At 43.0% G+C, this 18,534-nt stretch overlaps 2 protein-coding genes across 2 annotated transcripts in view; both read right to left on the bottom strand.

Moving 5' to 3' along the window:
• The window catches only part of LOC105285275 (protein tincar), a 129,918-nt gene extending 117,756 nt beyond the window's left edge, over positions 1-12,162 (bottom strand). The window contains exon 1 of the mRNA XM_026967762.1: positions 11,369-12,162. The gene's annotated coding sequence lies outside the window, so the exon portion shown is untranslated. The remainder of the gene's footprint in view (positions 1-11,368) is intronic.
• A 3,796-nt stretch (positions 12,163-15,958) lies between these two features.
• The window catches only part of LOC105285281 (dynein heavy chain 2, axonemal), a 43,746-nt gene continuing 41,170 nt past the window's right edge, over positions 15,959-18,534 (bottom strand). Inside the window, exons 63-66 of the mRNA XM_026967986.1 lie at positions 18,073-18,483; positions 17,286-17,804; positions 16,764-16,911; positions 15,959-16,580 (exon numbers count right to left, since the gene is read on the bottom strand). Coding sequence (XP_026823787.1) covers positions 16,429-16,580; positions 16,764-16,911; positions 17,286-17,804; positions 18,073-18,483 — 1,230 coding nt within the window. The 3' untranslated portion in view covers positions 15,959-16,428. The remainder of the gene's footprint in view (positions 16,581-16,763; positions 16,912-17,285; positions 17,805-18,072; positions 18,484-18,534) is intronic.

The following is an 18,534-nucleotide window of genomic DNA, read 5'->3' as shown; positions in this document are numbered from 1 at the left end:
TCACATACGGTAAATATAGTATAGAAATGCTTAATAAATAAAAGGAGAAACATGTGTTTCTCTTAGTTCTTACGCGCTTTTTCAATATAAAAACAAATTTTTAGTGTCAAACTGTATGTATTTATAGATTTCATTAAATTTGATTTTAGGACTGAAATTTTTCTGCTAATCTTCGAGATGACGTTTTCGAGCAGTACAGAATAAATGAAGAAGCTACAGAGATACGTTAAATCTCATTAACGGTTTAATGATCTTTTTCAGTTCTTTGCCTGTCAAAATCCATGTGGTTTAGCAAGTCTGCGGTTTGGTAGTGGCCCCGGAGTCCTTCAAATATCGTATGGCAGGAGTAGACTGAACACCCGGCAAACAGGTTTCCTGCAAGCGACGCTATTGTGCAGCAATTTAAATCAATGTGCTTTTCGATGCCCGTCCGATAATCACGACCAATATCTTGTGGCTACCGCGAATTATTATTTGTGACAACATTTGTAACAAGCTCGCGTTTTGTCGCTTTAATCGGCGACAAAAAATATCCTTCAGAAAAAATATATTTTATAATACATTAAAAGGTCTTAAGTATAAAATCATTACTATAATTAATTTCACGTGGTACGTTTAGGGGAAAGGGGAAAATCCCGCGTTTTATGTGATAATATTCAGTTGAACTTTTTCATCACCACTGGTTTCAGATCAGTGCGAGCGAGGCGAAAGAATGCTGCGAGATGTATGCGGCGAACAGGCGCGAAGAACAGCAGAGAGGATCGCATACCTGTGGAGCAGGTGTTCCACCGAAGACCGGCTTTTCGTTCTCTTTCGCCTCGCGCATGCATCTGCACGGTGAACTCGTCTGATCACTGTATTTACCTACGACACTCGCGCACAGATTTTCTGAGCACAACCAATATCGAATTGAACGCGCGCTTCATTCGCCTCGAAAGATTTTCTGTACGCAGCGCGCGGAAATTCAATTTTCCTCAACTTTACATTAAACGCGCTGCAGCAGGCGTTGCAACTGCTACGTCCTCGCTGATCGTCCCAATTTCATCACGGAATAATGTAATTGCAAGTAATCCGTGACACACTCGGGAAATTATAAAATGAGCAAGTGCCGTCGTCGATTTATTTTATATGACAAGAAAGCTTATGTAACAAAAAAGCTAGTTGTGGTTAAATATTTGCAAGAAAAGTCGCGATGCTAAACAGAATACGACAACGGATGCAGTGAATAATGTATCAAACATTAAATGAAGGAATCAACTTGCGTGTACTGGAAAGAACAAAATCTGTGCGGATTGCATACAATCACAGCGATTATCAAAAATCGAAATATACGATAACTCGATACCCGAATAAAACTGACAAACCGTCCAACAATTAGGATTAAATCAGGACGATAATTATGAATTCGCGAGACCAACCAGCGTAATAACTGTGGCGCGACGCGTGACGAATACGTTGATTAAATTACACGTCTGCGATTGTACACGGACACTCGGAGATCCTGCCGTGCAATTAATCGCCGACAATGAGCAGAGGGAGAGGATCGATACGCGAGGTACAAAACATTCGAGCATTTCGCTTGGTGCGCACTAAAATTTACTGCGTTTTAATTACGCTCTCTCCGATTGTTCCGGCCAATGCACTACGAGCACCGCGCCTGTTTATTGCGATAAATCGCCGTAAAATTTCAGTAGGACCGATTATCGATTGTTATAAACGTGTTCTGTTCCTGACCATCGAATCGCCACAGTGAAACGAGTTAACATTACGTTGCAGGCACAGACAGCTCGTAACATCAGAAAAAATAACGCACGTTAAGCACACGTGCTTACACGTCGATTAAGAACGAAACATTGAAAAATAAATATCAAGAATGTAAATTTTGGTACTGCTATCCATTAAACACGTTTTAATCCTTAAAGGCTACTATGGGTGAAATTCCACCCCATTTTTGTTTGCGAATTTTGTTTCAACCATCGCAATGTTATTTGTAACCGCTGGAAACAATAACTTCTCTATTTTTCATCTAATATTCAATTATAATAAAACATTTAATTGCTTCTGTTTGACTTTTTGATTTCTAAAATAAAAAATATGTACTGGCGAGAAATTTTATCCATGATACCATTAACGTGATAGCTTTTAACCCTTTGAAGCATACATCTTTTTATCAGCCCAATTGGAATTCGGCGATGTCAAAAACCCCTGAATCTATTACCTAACAGATAAAATAATTTTAATAGTTGCTATATAGTAATTGATGTACTAGAAACTTAAATGTTTGATTGAAGTAATTTTGGCTTGTTGAAAAATATGTACATATCTTAAAAACCTGAGTAAAAAGAAAGGTGACATGGGTATGTCACTATGCCGCAAAGGATTAAGGGTTAAACACAACCTCATCGTAATAAGAATTGCATGTATAATGAAGAAGGACACTTGCAAAAACTCACAATCACGTAGTTATCGATTCAGCTATCGCAGAAACGACGAGGAGAAGCAGGGATGATGCACACAATTAACAGCATTCATTATTATTATTATTATACGATTATATCGTATTATATTATATAGCTCTCGCACACGTGCACGCGTGTCTCGCGTTGGCGGCGATCGCTGGTTACGCGAAGCGGAGAAAAGGCGGGTATGGGAACGGAGGACGTTGACATACGCGAGAACAAGACAATGGCATGGACCAGCTGTATGTATGTAGTACGTGCTTACCGGCAAGTGACAATCGCGGTAAGCGTCAACTGCCGATCGTGGCTCGCGCCCGTCACAATAATAATCGAGGAAATAACACGTGCGGTCGATACGCGCGATACGCGCCGCGACGCTCTTTCTCTTTCTCTCTCGCTTACTCGCCTTCCCTTCAGGCCTTCATTACCGCCGTACGTCTCCGGCACTCTTTCACGCGCAGCTTCTCTTCCGTCTTGGATACGATCGACGCACGGGTATCCGGAACGATTTACTGCGGCGTGCAACAAAAGACAAGCGAGTACGTGCACCGTAACACAAAAGCTGGCATCGCGGTTCGCGCCACACCCATCGCCGTACAATGAAGAAGAATATAATGCCGTTTATTGTTAAGTATGCTCTTTTGCAGCATGTGCGTGAGCGCGCGCAGAGAGAGAGAGAGAGAGAGAAGCGTTATTTATTTTTGCGCTGTGGGACTGAGTCCACTCTAGCGTCATTATTTAGTGCATTTGATGCAAGTAATATAATTATGTACATTTTGATCATTTCATAGCATGATTAGATACAGGACAAAATAAAAATATTAAAATACTGTAAGAGGCGAAAAATAACTAGGAGACTGCCTTAGATTTGAACTCGAACTCTCCGGGATCCCTGGTTCACACGCCTAGGTCTAAAGCCTGGTGTCCACGATGCTAGAAATCGGTCCGAGTTCTCGGTCCGAGAAATATGTAGCCAATCAACTTGCGGCTTTTCCGTAAAAGTGCAAGTTGATTGGCTACATATTTCTCGGACCGAGATCTCGAACCGATTTCTAGCATCGTGGACACCGGGCTTTAGGCTGTACGGCCAATACTCCTACTGTTGTGATCAACTTGTTTTCATTCCGATCCTCTATACGACCTGTCAGTCTCGACTATCTTTCCAGATCTTACAGCTCGGCCAGCCTGACATTACATTCGTCCCCGAATGTCTCCAAATCGTCGGTTCACTCCACTTGAGTCCCTCCCAACATCCATTTTTGGTTCACTCTTCTGAGTCCCTCCCAACATCCATTTTTGGTTCACTCTTCTGAGTCCCTCCCAACCTCCATGTTGGTTCACTCCTCTGAGTCCGTCCCGACCTCCATGTTCAGGCTTCACTACCGGCCAGCTGCTTCTCAACTCCCTCCTCTCCGAGGGGTAGCGGATTTTATCCCACTTCTGAATTGTAAGAGGCGAAAAATAACTAGGAGACTGCCTTAGATTTGAACTCGAACTCTCCGGGATCCCTGGTTCACACGCCTAGGCCTTAGGCTGTACGGCCAATACTTCTACTGTTGTGATCAACTTGTTTTCATTCCGATCCTCTATACGACCTGTCAGTCTCGATTATCTTTCCAGATCTTACAATACTAAGTGATTAACTCAAAGATAAAATGAGAGATAAAATAATACATAAAAACTACAAAATCAAAAATCGCTAGGGGTATCCATAAAAATGTTAAATACAGGAAACTAGTATGTTACGCATTAAACAGAGAATATACAAAAGAAAAGTAGTTTTGCATTAATCAATCGCTCGCTAGTACGTGTACTTATACTAGAACACTTAAAAAATTTAGACAACCAGTATGAGTTAAATAAGTTAAAAGACTACCCTAGTCAAGCAGCAATGAATAGAAGCTTGATGAGTGAGAGAGAAATGGGGTCACAAATAAGGCACGAATAATTTGCTTTCGACCGCGAATCTCATTGAGAATATCGATCGCCGATGCGTCCGTGTCATTAACAGGAGCACGAAGAGCCGAGCTTGATAACTCATCTGCAGGTCAACAGAGTCGATTCGAAACGCGTCGTCGTCGGGAACCGATCGGTATCGCTGAGAGCGATACCATGACTTGCGCCGCCACGCCCATTGCTTATCGAATTGCAGAGAGAACGAAGAATAATAAATAATGATGTTTGTTGTTATATAAATACGCGCCTTTTCAGCGCACAAATGCGCGCCAGCGCGATGAACAGCGCGACGTATAAAGCGCGGTGATTCGCTCATTGAGCGCGTATTGATATCCAATGCGTCCACGTCGCTCATAGATACGGCTGCAGACTCTATAATTTATTTATCGAATCAACGATTCATCCGCGAATAAAAGTGCTGTATTAGTAGTACCTCAGTCAAATCAATATCGCGTCATTCTTTTTTTTCCGCAACGTGACTGTCTATTGTTTTCCTTTCTTTGCACTTTTCTTGAAGCCACTTTGATTTCGTGAAATTTCGCGAAACTGGAAACCTTCAGCTTTCACAGACTATGAACTCAACGATAACAAATTTCGTTTACCGTGGTAAAAGTGCGCTCTTTACGAGCGATCTTCTTTGTCACAGAAATGAGGGCCGTTCAAGCCAAGTGTGTGCTTACCGTTAAATTATCTAAAACGTCCCGGCGACTCTCCTCATATCCTATCCTTTTGCTGCGCGGATATCAGGCTTGAGAATAATTGTGTACTTTATGCGCGAGGAGTTTACTGTCTCCGCATCTCCCGACGTAAAAGATTATACATATTTACTGAAACTTTTGCTCATGTTCGCAAGTGGAATATAACGCGACTTTATATCAACGTATTCGCCTCGCAGAATAATACTTTAGTTAAACAGACGAGAGAGATATATACATCGCTGAAAGAAATTAATGAGACTTTGTAATTAATCGTATGCACACGTAGGTTTTCTTTTTCATAGGAAACCGATTAATATATCGGGGACTTGTGTAATGTGACGAAATATTCTATTTTAGGATTACACAGTAGGAAAAAATGCAGCTTATCAAAATTTCGTCTAAGTTGGTGCAACCTCGAGCCGATTATTTGTTCCGTGTGTTGGCAGCATGGAAGATACATGTTTTGACTTCGAGAGACGTAAAATCGATCAGGAAGCGTCCAGTCGATTTCTCGCCGTGTAGGGAATGGCTTCGCAGGATATGAAGGAATAAACAGGATATGAAGTAATAACCTACATCCATCGTGGCGTGCATATAAGACAAAAGATGCGGGCTTGTACGGATTTTATTGAGGCGTTACGTTCGTAACGTCAATCCATTTTCACGTCACGTCATGTCCAAAGTCGGCAAACGTATTTTACAAGGCGCCGATTAGTTCAGCTCCCTGGTCGTGAATTACTTGGGGACTTGCGTAACTTTAATGCGACGCTACGTTGCCTGACTTTAATTTCATGCGCACAATTTCGCCTCACGCAACGCGCGGACAAGAATAAGTCCACTCTCTTTTTCATGACAAACTTCGCTGTGACAGTTAAATTATTATTCTCCCCCTCGGAAATTATTGCTGCTATTTATGTGACATATTGAAGAATGAGTTTCCTATTCTGCCCAGTACCCAAAGTATGCAAAGTATTACTCTCGAATGCGGCATGCGATCTGATTCGAGGCATACAATAATTACAAAAAGTAACTTAAAAGCGAAATAAAAACGCAAATGGCGCGTAATAAATTTCTCCACGCGGTTTCGTGTGGATTTTTTTTAAATTAAATTATATGCTCGCGGGATTTCGGATTCATTTGCGAGTTTATGAGAGACAGAGAGCGCCTGGGTTTTGCACCAACCTTCGTGCAAAAAGCCAGATGCTTCGCGTATCTGCGGAGCACCAGCCGTCCTCGAGGATGAAGCTTCTTGATTCTCACATTCAGGAAACCGCCCTTAAAGAAAGACGGCGATGGCGACGTTATGAAACGAACCACCACCCGACGACTTTCAGCCCTTCGTAAGTAGCGGTAAAGTCCACCCCTATCAGCAACCCGCCGCGAGTGTTCGTTAAACGTGCGCGCCTGTGTACGCGGAGATAGGAGAAAGACGGTAAATATTATCTACGGGGAGGAAAAGCACGGACACTCTCACTACCATCTACCCCTCATTCACGTCGGTAGTATCTTACGTTATTGGGGGTTGGAGCATGCGTGCTGGGGATTATTCACTTTCGCCGGGTCGACCACCCCTGGAATGACGACGACGGCGACCAAGTATTTCCTCCAAGTGCACGCGACTCACTTCCTTCCGCGCCACTAAAGCAACTCGTTTCCGCAGCAAAGAAATAACGAATCGTTTAACGCATGCTAGTTTCCGACAGATGGGTCGCTTCTGTTTTTACGAACGAAATTGAGCTTAAGAGAGATGAAATCCGCAACGATAACGCTTCCTCAGTGTGCAAAATAAATCAGCAAGTTGTATGCACTTTAGATATCAACATTCACGAAATGCACGCGGTATGCACCGAGAGAGATATACACCTCTGTGAAGTTGGCTCCCCTTCTTCAAAATTTGAAAAAAATAAGCACAGTTCTGATTGCCCCCCGAAAAGTTCTAGAGTTCTCAGTCCTTTTTAGAAAGAGTTCTGCCATTTAAAGTAACGAAAACACCATTTGAAACACCGGGGGGGCTAACTTCACGAAACTGAAAATTCAAACGGCTATACCTTTTTTGTTTTTAATTTTAGCGCTTTGACCCTTAAGAATAATTTGTAGAACTCTTTGGGGGGCCATCAGAACTCTCAATAGAACTCCGGATTTCCAAAAACAACTTTCGGACCCAGAATTTTCAAAGTGCCAGAACATTTTTGTTTTCGATTTCAGAGCATTGGTTCCTAGGGATAATCGGTAGAACTCTTTGGGGGGCCATCAGAACTCTCAACAGAACTCCGGATTTCCAAAAAAATTTCAGACCCAGAATTTTCAAAGTGCCAGAACATTTTTGTTTTCGATTTCAGAGCATTGGTTCCTAGGGATAATCGGTAGAACTCTTTGGGGGCCATCAGAACTCTCAACAGAACTCCGGATTTCCAAAAAAATTTCAGACCCAGAATTTTCAAAGTGCCAGAACATTTTTGTTTTCGATTTCAGAGCATTGGTTCCTAGGGATAATCGGTAGAACTCTTTGGGAGGCCATCAGAACTCTCAACAGAACTCCGGATTTCCAAAAAAAACTTTCGGACCCAGAATTTTCAAAGTGCCAGAACATTTTTGTTTTCGATTTCAGAGCATTGGTTCTTAAGGATAATCGTTAAAACTCTTTGGGGGGCCATCAGAACTCTCAACAGAACTGCGGAATTATTAAAAAAATTTTCGACCTGAGGAACTTAGAAATTTTCGGACTCTGCAACTTCGACTAGCCAGAACTTTTTTGTTATCGACTTGAGCGCATCGAGTATTCAGGATAATTGTTAGAACTCTTCGGGGGGCGACTAGAATTCTCAACAGAACTGCGGAATTATTAAAAAAAGTTTCGACCGAAAATTTCTAAGTCTCGCAGGTCGAAAATGTTTTTAATAATTCCGCAGTTCTGTTGAGAATTCTGGTAGCCCCCCGAAGAGTTCTAACGATTATCCTTAATACTCGATGCGCTCAAGTCGAAAACAAAAAAGTTCTGGCACTGAAAATTCTGGGTTCGAAATTTTGTTTGGAAATCCGGTGTTCTGTTGAGAGTTCTGGTAGTCCCCCGAAGAGTTCTAACGATTATCCTTAATACTCGATGCGCTCAAGTCGAAAACAAAAAAGTTCTGGCACTTTGAATTCTTTCTGGGTCCGAAATTTTTTTTGAAAATCCGGAGTTCTTTTGAGAGTTCTAATGGTCCCCCGAAGAGTTCTAACGATTATCCTTAATACTCGATGCGCTCAAGTCGAAAACAAAAAAGTTCTGGCACTTTGAATTTTTTCTGGGTCCGAAATTTTTTTGGGAAATCCGGAGTTCTATTGAGAGTTCTGATGGCCCCCCAAAGAGTTCTACAAATTATTCTTAAGGTTCAAAGCGCTAAAATTAAAAACAAAAAAGGTATAGCCGTTTGAATTTTCAGTTTCGTGAAGTTAGCCCCCCCGGTGTTTCAAATGGTGTTTTCGTTACTTTAAATGGCAGAACTCTTTCTAAAAAGGACTGAGAACTCTAGAACTCTTCGGGGGGCAATCAGAACTGTGCTTATTTTTTTCAAATTTTGAAGAAGGGGGGCCAACTTCACAGAGGTGAGGTATACTCGCGTGCCTTTCAACGCCACGCATTTGCAAATACAAGTTACGCCCGAAATAGACAGCACCCCGACGTCATAAATAGGCTGAACGACTTTTGAACGGCTGCACTTCTTCGAGAACGACTCCGAGTGCATTTGAATAAGAAAGAAATGGTTATCGTTTGCTCGTTTCATTGCGGCGAGACACGCGAGCGAGATCGGAACCGCCGCTCGGGATGACGACTCTAAAAGATAATCGATCAGCGGACTCTCCATGAATGCACAGCCGCGGCACGTTCATTCAATATGATATACTTCGCCCCTACCACGCAACGGTGCGAGTCGAGCGTAAGCGCGTTCTCAGTTTCTCAGCCAAGGGGCGACACAATAACGAGATCCAGGCTGTTTACAGTGACGAAACGTACGCCGTATGCGTCATGGCTGTGGGTCTAAATCGGGATAAGAGGACAACGGAACCGTTGTACGCGATTTGGAAACACATGCGCGCCCTGTCGCCCGCTCACTCTCTCCTCCCTTGCCCCTTGCAGGGCGTAATAATCCCTCTCCCTACAATGGGCTCGCGCGAAACACGTGCGCGGATAACCCTATCTCGCGCTCCATGAAACGTAATCGCAGCAGATCGATGTTAATTACACCGGCGATCAACGATGATCCGTCGAGCGCGCGAAATCGTCTTCGCGAGTCATCGGATGGCGGGAATTTTTCGCGCTGAAATTTTCCTACGCCCAATTTTCTCAAGTTTTCTCTAACCATCGAAAAATAAGTATCGCGCTTCATTAATATCATTCATTGATACATCATTCCTTGCGAAATCCTGTCATCGAATTCCGAGCTGATGTCAATACTGAAAAAGAGAAAAAGAGAGAGAGAGAGAGCTCTTCGCGTTGCTTAAATGTATCCCTGCTTGAATTAAATCGAATCACCTGCGCGTAACGTTACTTGCGTGTAACGACACAAGACGAGTATAACAAACTCTAATTATTTTCAGGAAAGAAAGAGGTTTCCATTATTAAAACAATCAAATTATTAAGAAGTCATTAAAACGCGTGCTCCAACGGTTATGCTCGCGTGGATATCGCAATCTCGAGCACCTCGAGATCCGTGGATCTGATCGGGATCTTGCGCCAACCGTGCCTTAATATTCCACACGATCCCTAATGACGTTGTTCTCGTTACATTGCAGTTATTTGCTCTACATCGTGAAGATTTTGCCACACGCGGAAGCCGTGTGCTGTGCGAATTGCATGATTCACCCATGAAAGTTTGCAAATATTTCGCAATATCAAATACACACACACACACATGCAGTAATTCGTTCACCGTGCGCAGAAATTAGCGCGTCTCGCATAATCGTCTTTTCGCCAAATTAAGCCGCTTTTTAAAACGGAGAATCGGAATATCCCCCGCGGTCGACTCGGACGCGAGATAGGTATTCCGGAACCAAAAAGAAAGGGAAAAAAAAGAAGAAGAAATATTCGCACGACTCGTCACGTACAATCGTACGCCGCGCGCAAACATTTCTTGCGCCAAATAAATTCTAAAATGTAAACAGGGCGTCAGGCATGGGACCGTTCTCGGCGCCAGATGGGTTCACTGCACTCTACATTTCGTCAATAATTTTCGTATTGTCCCACGGGATCCCCATGGATCCTGCATACGATTGTTCGATCCGCCCAGCATCCCCGATGCACGACGTAGCGCGGAAAATTCGTGCGAGCATTTTCCACCTCGCAAAAGATTCTCGATCGTCGCGACGGAAATTCGTCGCCCATTTTTTTCGTCCCGATAAATTAATTTCTCAGTAATTCTTAGCGTTTTTCGCTGCGTCACTAAGCAATTACGGTAGTAGCATTAGCGATCCGCCGATCAAAAAAAGAATGTCCGCGCTACTTCTTCCCAGCAACGCCCGAATGCTTGCTTGCTGCACGCAGGCGTTGCTGCTGAGGAGCAATTTTCGCACGGTGCTGTTACACGGTGCGATGATGTATTACGCATGAATAATAATAATACCGCAACGCTCTTCGGCCCCGCGACTCTCGTGGCTCGCGCCGCAAGAAATTTTTCTCCGCAAAGTCAAAGCCGGCGAGCCGGCGCGCTAACTAACCGCGAATTTACACGCTCATTCCCGCTGTCCGTTTCATAGGTGGCGCCTATTAATTTCCGCGACTCTACCTCGACCTTGCAGAGCTAAACTCTTCGGCGGTTTACCCGTGGTATGTAACATCGTATGCGGCGTGACCTACGTACGAGCCCAGCGACCACGGGTTCTCCGAGATTGATTTTTCTTTCATTCGAGTTCTTTCGTTCGAAATATATCGCGTTAGCGATGAACGTGAGAACTTGACGGCAAGACGAGTCTCTCCCCGTCGCTTGTACAGATCACAGAGACACTAATTAGTTGAACGTTATTTCGAATATAGTCTCTCGCAGCATACTGTACTCTCCACGTTAAAAATAATCGAAACAGTGCGCGGGTCATAAATGAATTTTTCTAAATACGAAAAAAGCTCGACGTTCGTGCTTCGTAACTGCGTAGTAGTTAAAATCTCCCAGTAAAGAGACTCGATTCCGAATCGATCGGCGATCCGAATCGTCGTGACCGAGCTGATCTGTATTCCACGAGAGTTTTCTGTAATGCATAATCAATAGCGTGATCTATACGTACCTCTCGATCGCAGGAATCCCAAAGGCTGCGACTGCGTGCGTGCGCGAACGACCGTGCGCGAACGACCGTGCGCTACGTGAGACGCGCGAGCAAAGTCAGATTCGCCGTGAGTTTCACTCGCGCCGAGATTCACCACCGCGTCAACGGTATCCCGATATAATCGCCGATAATCCGGACAACATTCAGCGGCGCGGCGCGGCGGGTCGCGCGGGCGCGCGTATTTACATTCCACGACTTCGCGCGACAATGTCGGAGAGAGAGAGAGAGTACCGGGGCGCGCACGATCGACTCGCGATTCACCACCACATACTCGCGATCACGTCGTTACACTCGTCGACTGCGGGCACTTTAGTCCTCACGATCCCGCCGACGGAAAGCATGCCACTGTTCCCGGCATTCGTGCGCTTCCGTCGCTCCGCATCCGTCGACGTTCCGAGTTCGAGTCGCGCGATCGTCGGCTCTCCCGCTCTTCGGTAATCGGTAAGTGTCGCGCGTGGTTCTTCTTCGAGCGGGGCGGGGCGGGGGGGGGGGAGGGCGGCAAGGCAATTCCGATCTGTGTCGCTCTCTGAAGTCGCGTCGAAACGCGCGAGACGTAGGCGTTTCTCACACGCGGGGCGGGGGCGGGGGCGGAGATTCGGATCGAGATCGCTCTCGTAAGCACTCGCGTGCGAGCGTGGCGCGAAACGTCCCGGGCTCGTTCGTCCACTCGACTCGGGCGCGAAAAGGCCGTACGTCGGAATCCCACGAACAGGGTACTCGGGAGCGGAACCTCTGCTTCGGCGGACGTCCACGCTCGCTCTGAAGGTGACCGACGGCGGCTCGACGCTGCGCGCATCCGCGCCGCGCACTGCGCCTACCTCATTGGTCCGGCGCCCGCCGCCGATACTCCCACCACCGTTCCACCCGGCCGGCAAGGTTCTCTTCTCCTCGGTCTTCGTGATAAAGGGTGCCTCCTGATTCCTAGGGATATCCGAAGGTTTCTGGCTCCTCCGTCCGCGGTATCGGCGTTCGGATTTCGACGCTGAGCAGCGTACTTCCCGATCTTGCAACGATACTTTTGTACAACTTCCGACCGTAGCGAGCGGGACGATTGGCGATAGTGGCGACTGCGTTAACGATCTAGCATGAACAACTATGAATTGTGACATCTATGAATACATTTCTGTTTTTCTGTTTATACTTTTATAATACTTTTTACTTAGACATGTCCCTTAGATTGCAATTTGTAAGTAATGATAAACGTGACTGCAGTGATGAATTACCTAATCCTATTCTAAAAAAGGCGTGTTAACTTCGTGAAGTTTTTTTTTATCGAATATTGAGGCCTCTTTTCCGCGACGCTGATTGGTTCTCTCGCTTGGCTCGAACTTCGTGTGACTTGAACTTCGCGTTGCGAATGTCAGAATGTCATAGTGGCTGTCAGCGCGGTTATATTAATTTATTATTTCTTAGGAACGTGAAAACGGCAGCTGTCAATTCTGTCAAATTTGTATTGATGAAACACGATGAAATAAATAACACCTTTAACGCCTTTTTTAGAATAGGATTTGTGTTATTTATTATATAATAAATAATAGAATATTATTATTCGAATTTATATGAATATTATTCGAAAACATTAATATTGAAAAATAAAATAGCGCGCGCCTATGTTGTTAGTGTATATATATATATATATATATATATACACACACATATTATATATACATATATATATATATAAAATTTCAGACCGGAAGTTAGAATTTCGATAAACAATGACCCGTCTAGTTGTATCCACATTCTCTGTCGTGTATGGAGATCAACGTTCGAACAGTGTATTGTCGAATATTGACAATGTCAAACGTGATTACGTAAATCGGTATTTGACAATACACTGTTCGAACGTTGATCTCCATACACGACAGAGAATGTGGATGCAACTAGACGGGTCATTGTTTATCGAAATTCTAACTTCCGGTCTGAAATTTTTTTTTAATGAGACATGGTATTTTTTATTACGGGTTCGGATTCTACGCGAGAAAACATGCAACTTTTGTCTGAAACATTTTTCCGAAAAATGTCATCTTATGTCCTTAAAATGATCTTCAAGATGAGTTTTGAGGACATTTTAAGGACATAAGATGACATTTTTCGGAAAAATGTTTCAGACAAAAGTTACTTACTTTTCGATGGAGAATAAGAATCTGCAATAAAAAGTTGGGGTTTCAATTTAAGAAATTGAAGGTGATCTTCGCGTGACCTTCAAACGACTATTCAAGGTCAAACCAATGGTATCATCTTATGTCCCCCTCAAAATCGTGACATGTTTGTCTAAAACATTTTTTCGTATCTCTTTTAGTGTTTTAAAAAATCGACTGTATAAATTAAAATGGGCCACCCTGTATATATATATATAATAAAAAAGTATGCCTTTTACTTGAATATTAAACGCGACTGCAGTGACGAATACGTCGTAATGAATATATACGCTTCAAATGCATTACATTGCAACAATATCGATTTAAATACTGTAATTTCTAATACAAGTGTATCTTGCGTCGTTTTTTCACCACGCTTTTCCTGTTATTGTAGAATAATTACGCGGGCAAGCTTTCAACCGAAAAATATTTTCCCTGGCCGTTCGGGTAGTTATCCAACTATTACTCATTCGCCTCCTCCTGTTATTCTTCCGCCTTGGACAGCATCGGACGCACAGCGCACGATAATATAAATTCATTTTTATAGCGAAAATATTCATTTCTACTTCCTCTTTCTCAAAATCGAATTTCCCGCTTCTAAGCTCGTCGCGAAAATTCCGACTTTTTTTCCTTCGCTCGCTCGTTTATGTTTTCGAGTTTTTCGGTTCATTTCGCGCGAAAGAAACTTTGCGAGTCCAGAAACAATTTCTTTGGCCGACTGAAAGTCCTAGGAATGCCAATAAGTAAATCATAAAAATTACAGTAGACGTAAACAGAATGAAGAAGAATAGAATTTTTGTGGAAACACGTTCGCAATGTTCAGTAACACGAATAAAAATGTTGTGTTGTAACAAAAATTCGTAGCGTTATTTTAGTGAAATTCCAAGACAAAATTATTATATATAATATATGTATGCATAAATATTTATTCAACTATATATATATATATATATACCATCTTGGTCTAACATTTGCCATATCCTTCCAGAACACACACATACCCTACTTGTCTTTTTTTTCATTAAAAAAAAATTAGATAACGCTACAAACTTTTATTACAATCTGATATTTCAGATACAGATATCAAGGCAAGATTAAAGCTAGCAAGAACCGTAAAAAAGGAATGCGTCTGCAGCCGTTTCTTGAATAATGCATTATTTAAAGATGCATCACTGGAAGATAACGGCACACAAAGCCGCTTCAACTGCATTATAAAAAGACGCGTGCAAAGTATTATATATACGTGAATCGTGATAGGGAAATAATCTTCGAAGCTGCGAGCGAGCCAAGTCGAGCCGAGCGGTTTTATGTCAGCGATATCGAAGGAGAAAAGCAGACAAATGGGAGACGTCGCGGAGACATAGTCGACACCTGAGGCGAGAAAGAAGAAGTGATGTTCGTACTATTAACCCGGAGTGGTAGGAGGAGACCTCTAAATGCTCCGGGATCCTTGTCGAGCGCCATTACGCCGAGAATAAGAAATAATTGCGTGGTACAGGGGGTCAGAGTCGTGAGAGCGACCCGTTGCTTGCAATCCGCCACAAGACTCGTGACCTTTAATCTCGTCTCGTCCGTCCCCATTTTTCTCCTTCAGTTGGACTTGTCTGCCTTGTATCCTTATATACTGCCCGTAAATACAGAAGCCTCGAACCTCCTTTTATCGCGATGGACCTGAGTCGCGATCAATTGCTTTCTCGTAGATGTATTGCCGCAAGTTGGAGGATTCGAGGGTTCGGTTATCTTTACAGCCGTCATTATCTCCACGAACGTAACTGCGTTAATCATTCTGCTGAATCATGATTGCAGGCTGCAGGGTTCTGAGTCAGTCGTTTTTTCAGCGTAGGGTTCAAGTATTGTTAAAATCGCTCATATTACAAGACTATTGCTTTTAGTTGTTGGAAAAATGTTATTAATTGTCTTACAGATTTTTAAAATTTATATAAAGTTCATAGATCTTGTATTTGATTTGTCAAATATAGCTGATACTACAACTGTCGGCTTTTGTTGGCTGTCGATAGTATTAGTTTCAAGTGCTGCAGATGTTAAATATAAGTATTTACAATAGATACACATGTTAAAAAATATTGTCGCGTGTTATCTACTGTAAAATGTTGGGGTGAATGCGCTTACTTGCTGTAAATAATTATACTTTGAAGCACCGACTGTATGTAACATAAAGCTTACATACAGTCGGTAAACCAAAGGTATCCAATATGGATATACTTCAAAGGTTACCGCCACTCAGATACTGGTGTTCGGTACCTTTATTGTACCAACTGAGGATATAGCAATGCTAGATAATATTTATTATGAATATTATATAATTAATATAGAAATATATATTTATGTATTTTATATGAGTATATCATTGTTTCAAGTTTTAATTAAAAGATGATTGAACTTTCTCTATTTATCGCGTGTGAATACAACTATAGTTAAATAATACAGCCTAGTGTGCAACTGAATCACAAGAGATGGTGTTATCTTACTAATACTGATCCTTTATTTATTGTTGAAACCAAAGCTTGTACAGATAGAAAAATTTATTATTATCGTAATTAATTTTATTATTATAGTAATACAGTAATTAACTTTTTTACATAATAAATAATATAAACCATAAAACATGTCTCTCTATACATTATCTTATACGCAATCGCGAATATTTCTATAAATTTCATATCCGTATTCCTCTACACACACATATATATTTAAATTTTATTAATCATAAAAAATAAATAACAAAATATAGAAAGATATGAAAAAATGTGATGACTAAATCATTTTAAGCAAGAACTGCTAAACATGTTACTGCTAAAACTAAACTGAAGTTTAATAAATCAGCTAACTGTTTATTTTAAAGTTTATTTAAAACACTGCTTATGCCAGACTCAGCAAAAGCGCGGTGCCTCGTTTCACCCAGAAATCCGAACCTTGTGGTCCAGCTTTGAGATCTACAGCGACCACGAACGCAGATTGCATTTGGTCGCCACACCTCTTAGGATAATAGTAACAAGGACAGTTGTAGATGTCTACAAAAATTCAGCAAAACTATAATTAAACCTCTGTGTTTTTCCGCGCATTTTTTTGTAAAAAACAACAATCTTTTTGCAATAAAAATAGATTTGATTTATATCGCTTTTCTATACGTTTATCTATATAGAAATATACTATCTTCTTAGAAAATTATTTTATGTATGCGTGATTATCCTTACCTTTGAATCTTTTCTTATGCTCGACAGGTTGAAAATGTATCACCGGCATGTCGCATATAAGCTGCATGGGGGCAGGTTCGATTAGCATGCTGTTCTCTTTATTCCAGCCAGCACCCTCCAGAAAAATCGAGCGTACATATACACCGTCCTAAAGTGGAACAATATACAATCACCAGGTACGTTTACAATTGTTACTCGTGCTCGTGCTCGATGCGAACACATACACTCTCCGCTATAATTTGTATCTTTACAATGGCGCAATTGAAGGGTTTACCGCGCGCTCGAAATTAATTAATTAGATAAAATTAGATAAAATTTTTCTATTCAACGTCGTCACTCGAAAACCAGACCGACACTGCACGGATCGATTTACATAGACGAGATGTCCGTGTGTCAACGTGAACGAGCGGACCATTATTCCGGGGGGGAGGGGTGTAAGCTTCGCGCAGCAAAACGGTGCTCGATATTAGCGGTCGCGGACCAAGGCTGGCCCGATGAGCAATTAGCCTAATCGCTAGTTACCACAGGCGGCTCGATTATGGCAGACTCGTCCGTGGAGAAGACAGTAAACTCCCATGACAACGAATCGATAGATACGTTCCACCGCCTCGCCGAAGTTTGTAGCACCGCAGTAAGGAATCCGCTCGGAAATGTATACGCAGCTAGCCAGAAGAGCAACGGCGGATGAGTGGTTCGAGCCCAATTGGCGAAGTGCTCGACTCGACTGATTAGATCCCTCGTCCAAGCGCCGAGTAGTTTCAAAGACGGATACGCGGTCAGCCATAACGACGGCACTCTGCCCTCGTATATGCACGTGAAGACTTCTTCCAGCTCCCGCGACATCAGCACCAGCCCCGTAATTCCGCGCCGGAGTTCCTCGAGACTGTCGCGAGTTCTCGTCAACAACGCGTTGTATCGGCCGATCTCCTGGAGCAGCACCATGTCGAGCGGCGTCCTGTGCGGTCCTATCAGCTTCTCCGTCGTCTCGTAATCAATCGTTTCCGGGACTTTCGAGAGAACGTCGCCCGCGAGTCGCATTACCTGCAGGACACAACGGGGAGATTGATCGGTAATCCCATTGACCGTCGCAGGATCAGCGCGAGATCGCTGAAGAACACGTTAACGAAATCACGATAAAGGAATGTCAATAACGTAAAGGCCGAGATGTTACGACGATGTTGCTTGCGTTACGTTCAGTAGACGTCGCAGATCATTGATATTCTGATTCTCTTTCGATTACTCTTGTTACTTTACTTTTTCATGATGAAATAAGAGAACCGAATTTATCGTTTATCGATAGTCCATTCACCTTAGCCTCCTTGTCCTCGTACTTCTCGGTACTGATCATCTGCACCTGTAGGCTCATCAGAGTCTCGAACATGTTCCTGGCCTCCGTTATCAGGCAAGCGATATCCGCGTTCGGATGTTGGCCGAACGCCTCCGGCCTGTCAACGTTCGGCAGAATCGCGATAAAGTCGCGGTAGGACTCCAAGGAGCCATCGCGTGGCACGTAATAGGTGGCCAGTGATGACAAACGATAATGGGGAATAGTCAGGACGTCGTCCGTGAAATATTGCTGGACGTACGTCATCAACAACCGGCGGTCCCAGTCGTCGGTCACGTGACCACCATAGCAAACACCTGCTATGAGATATTTCAAAGATTCCCACGGTGTGTCTGGATATTCGTCCAGGTAAATTCGCAGCAGATTCTCGGAGACCTGCAACGGATATCCCACTATTATGACAATCGTCATGCTCCATCATCGGAC

This window comes from Ooceraea biroi, chromosome 2 (genome assembly GCF_003672135.1).
Source record: "Ooceraea biroi isolate clonal line C1 chromosome 2, Obir_v5.4, whole genome shotgun sequence".
Lineage (NCBI taxonomy): Eukaryota > Metazoa > Arthropoda > Insecta > Hymenoptera > Formicidae > Ooceraea > Ooceraea biroi.
Note: the sequence above shows the minus strand (reverse complement) of the source record. Positions and strands in the feature narration are given on the sequence as shown.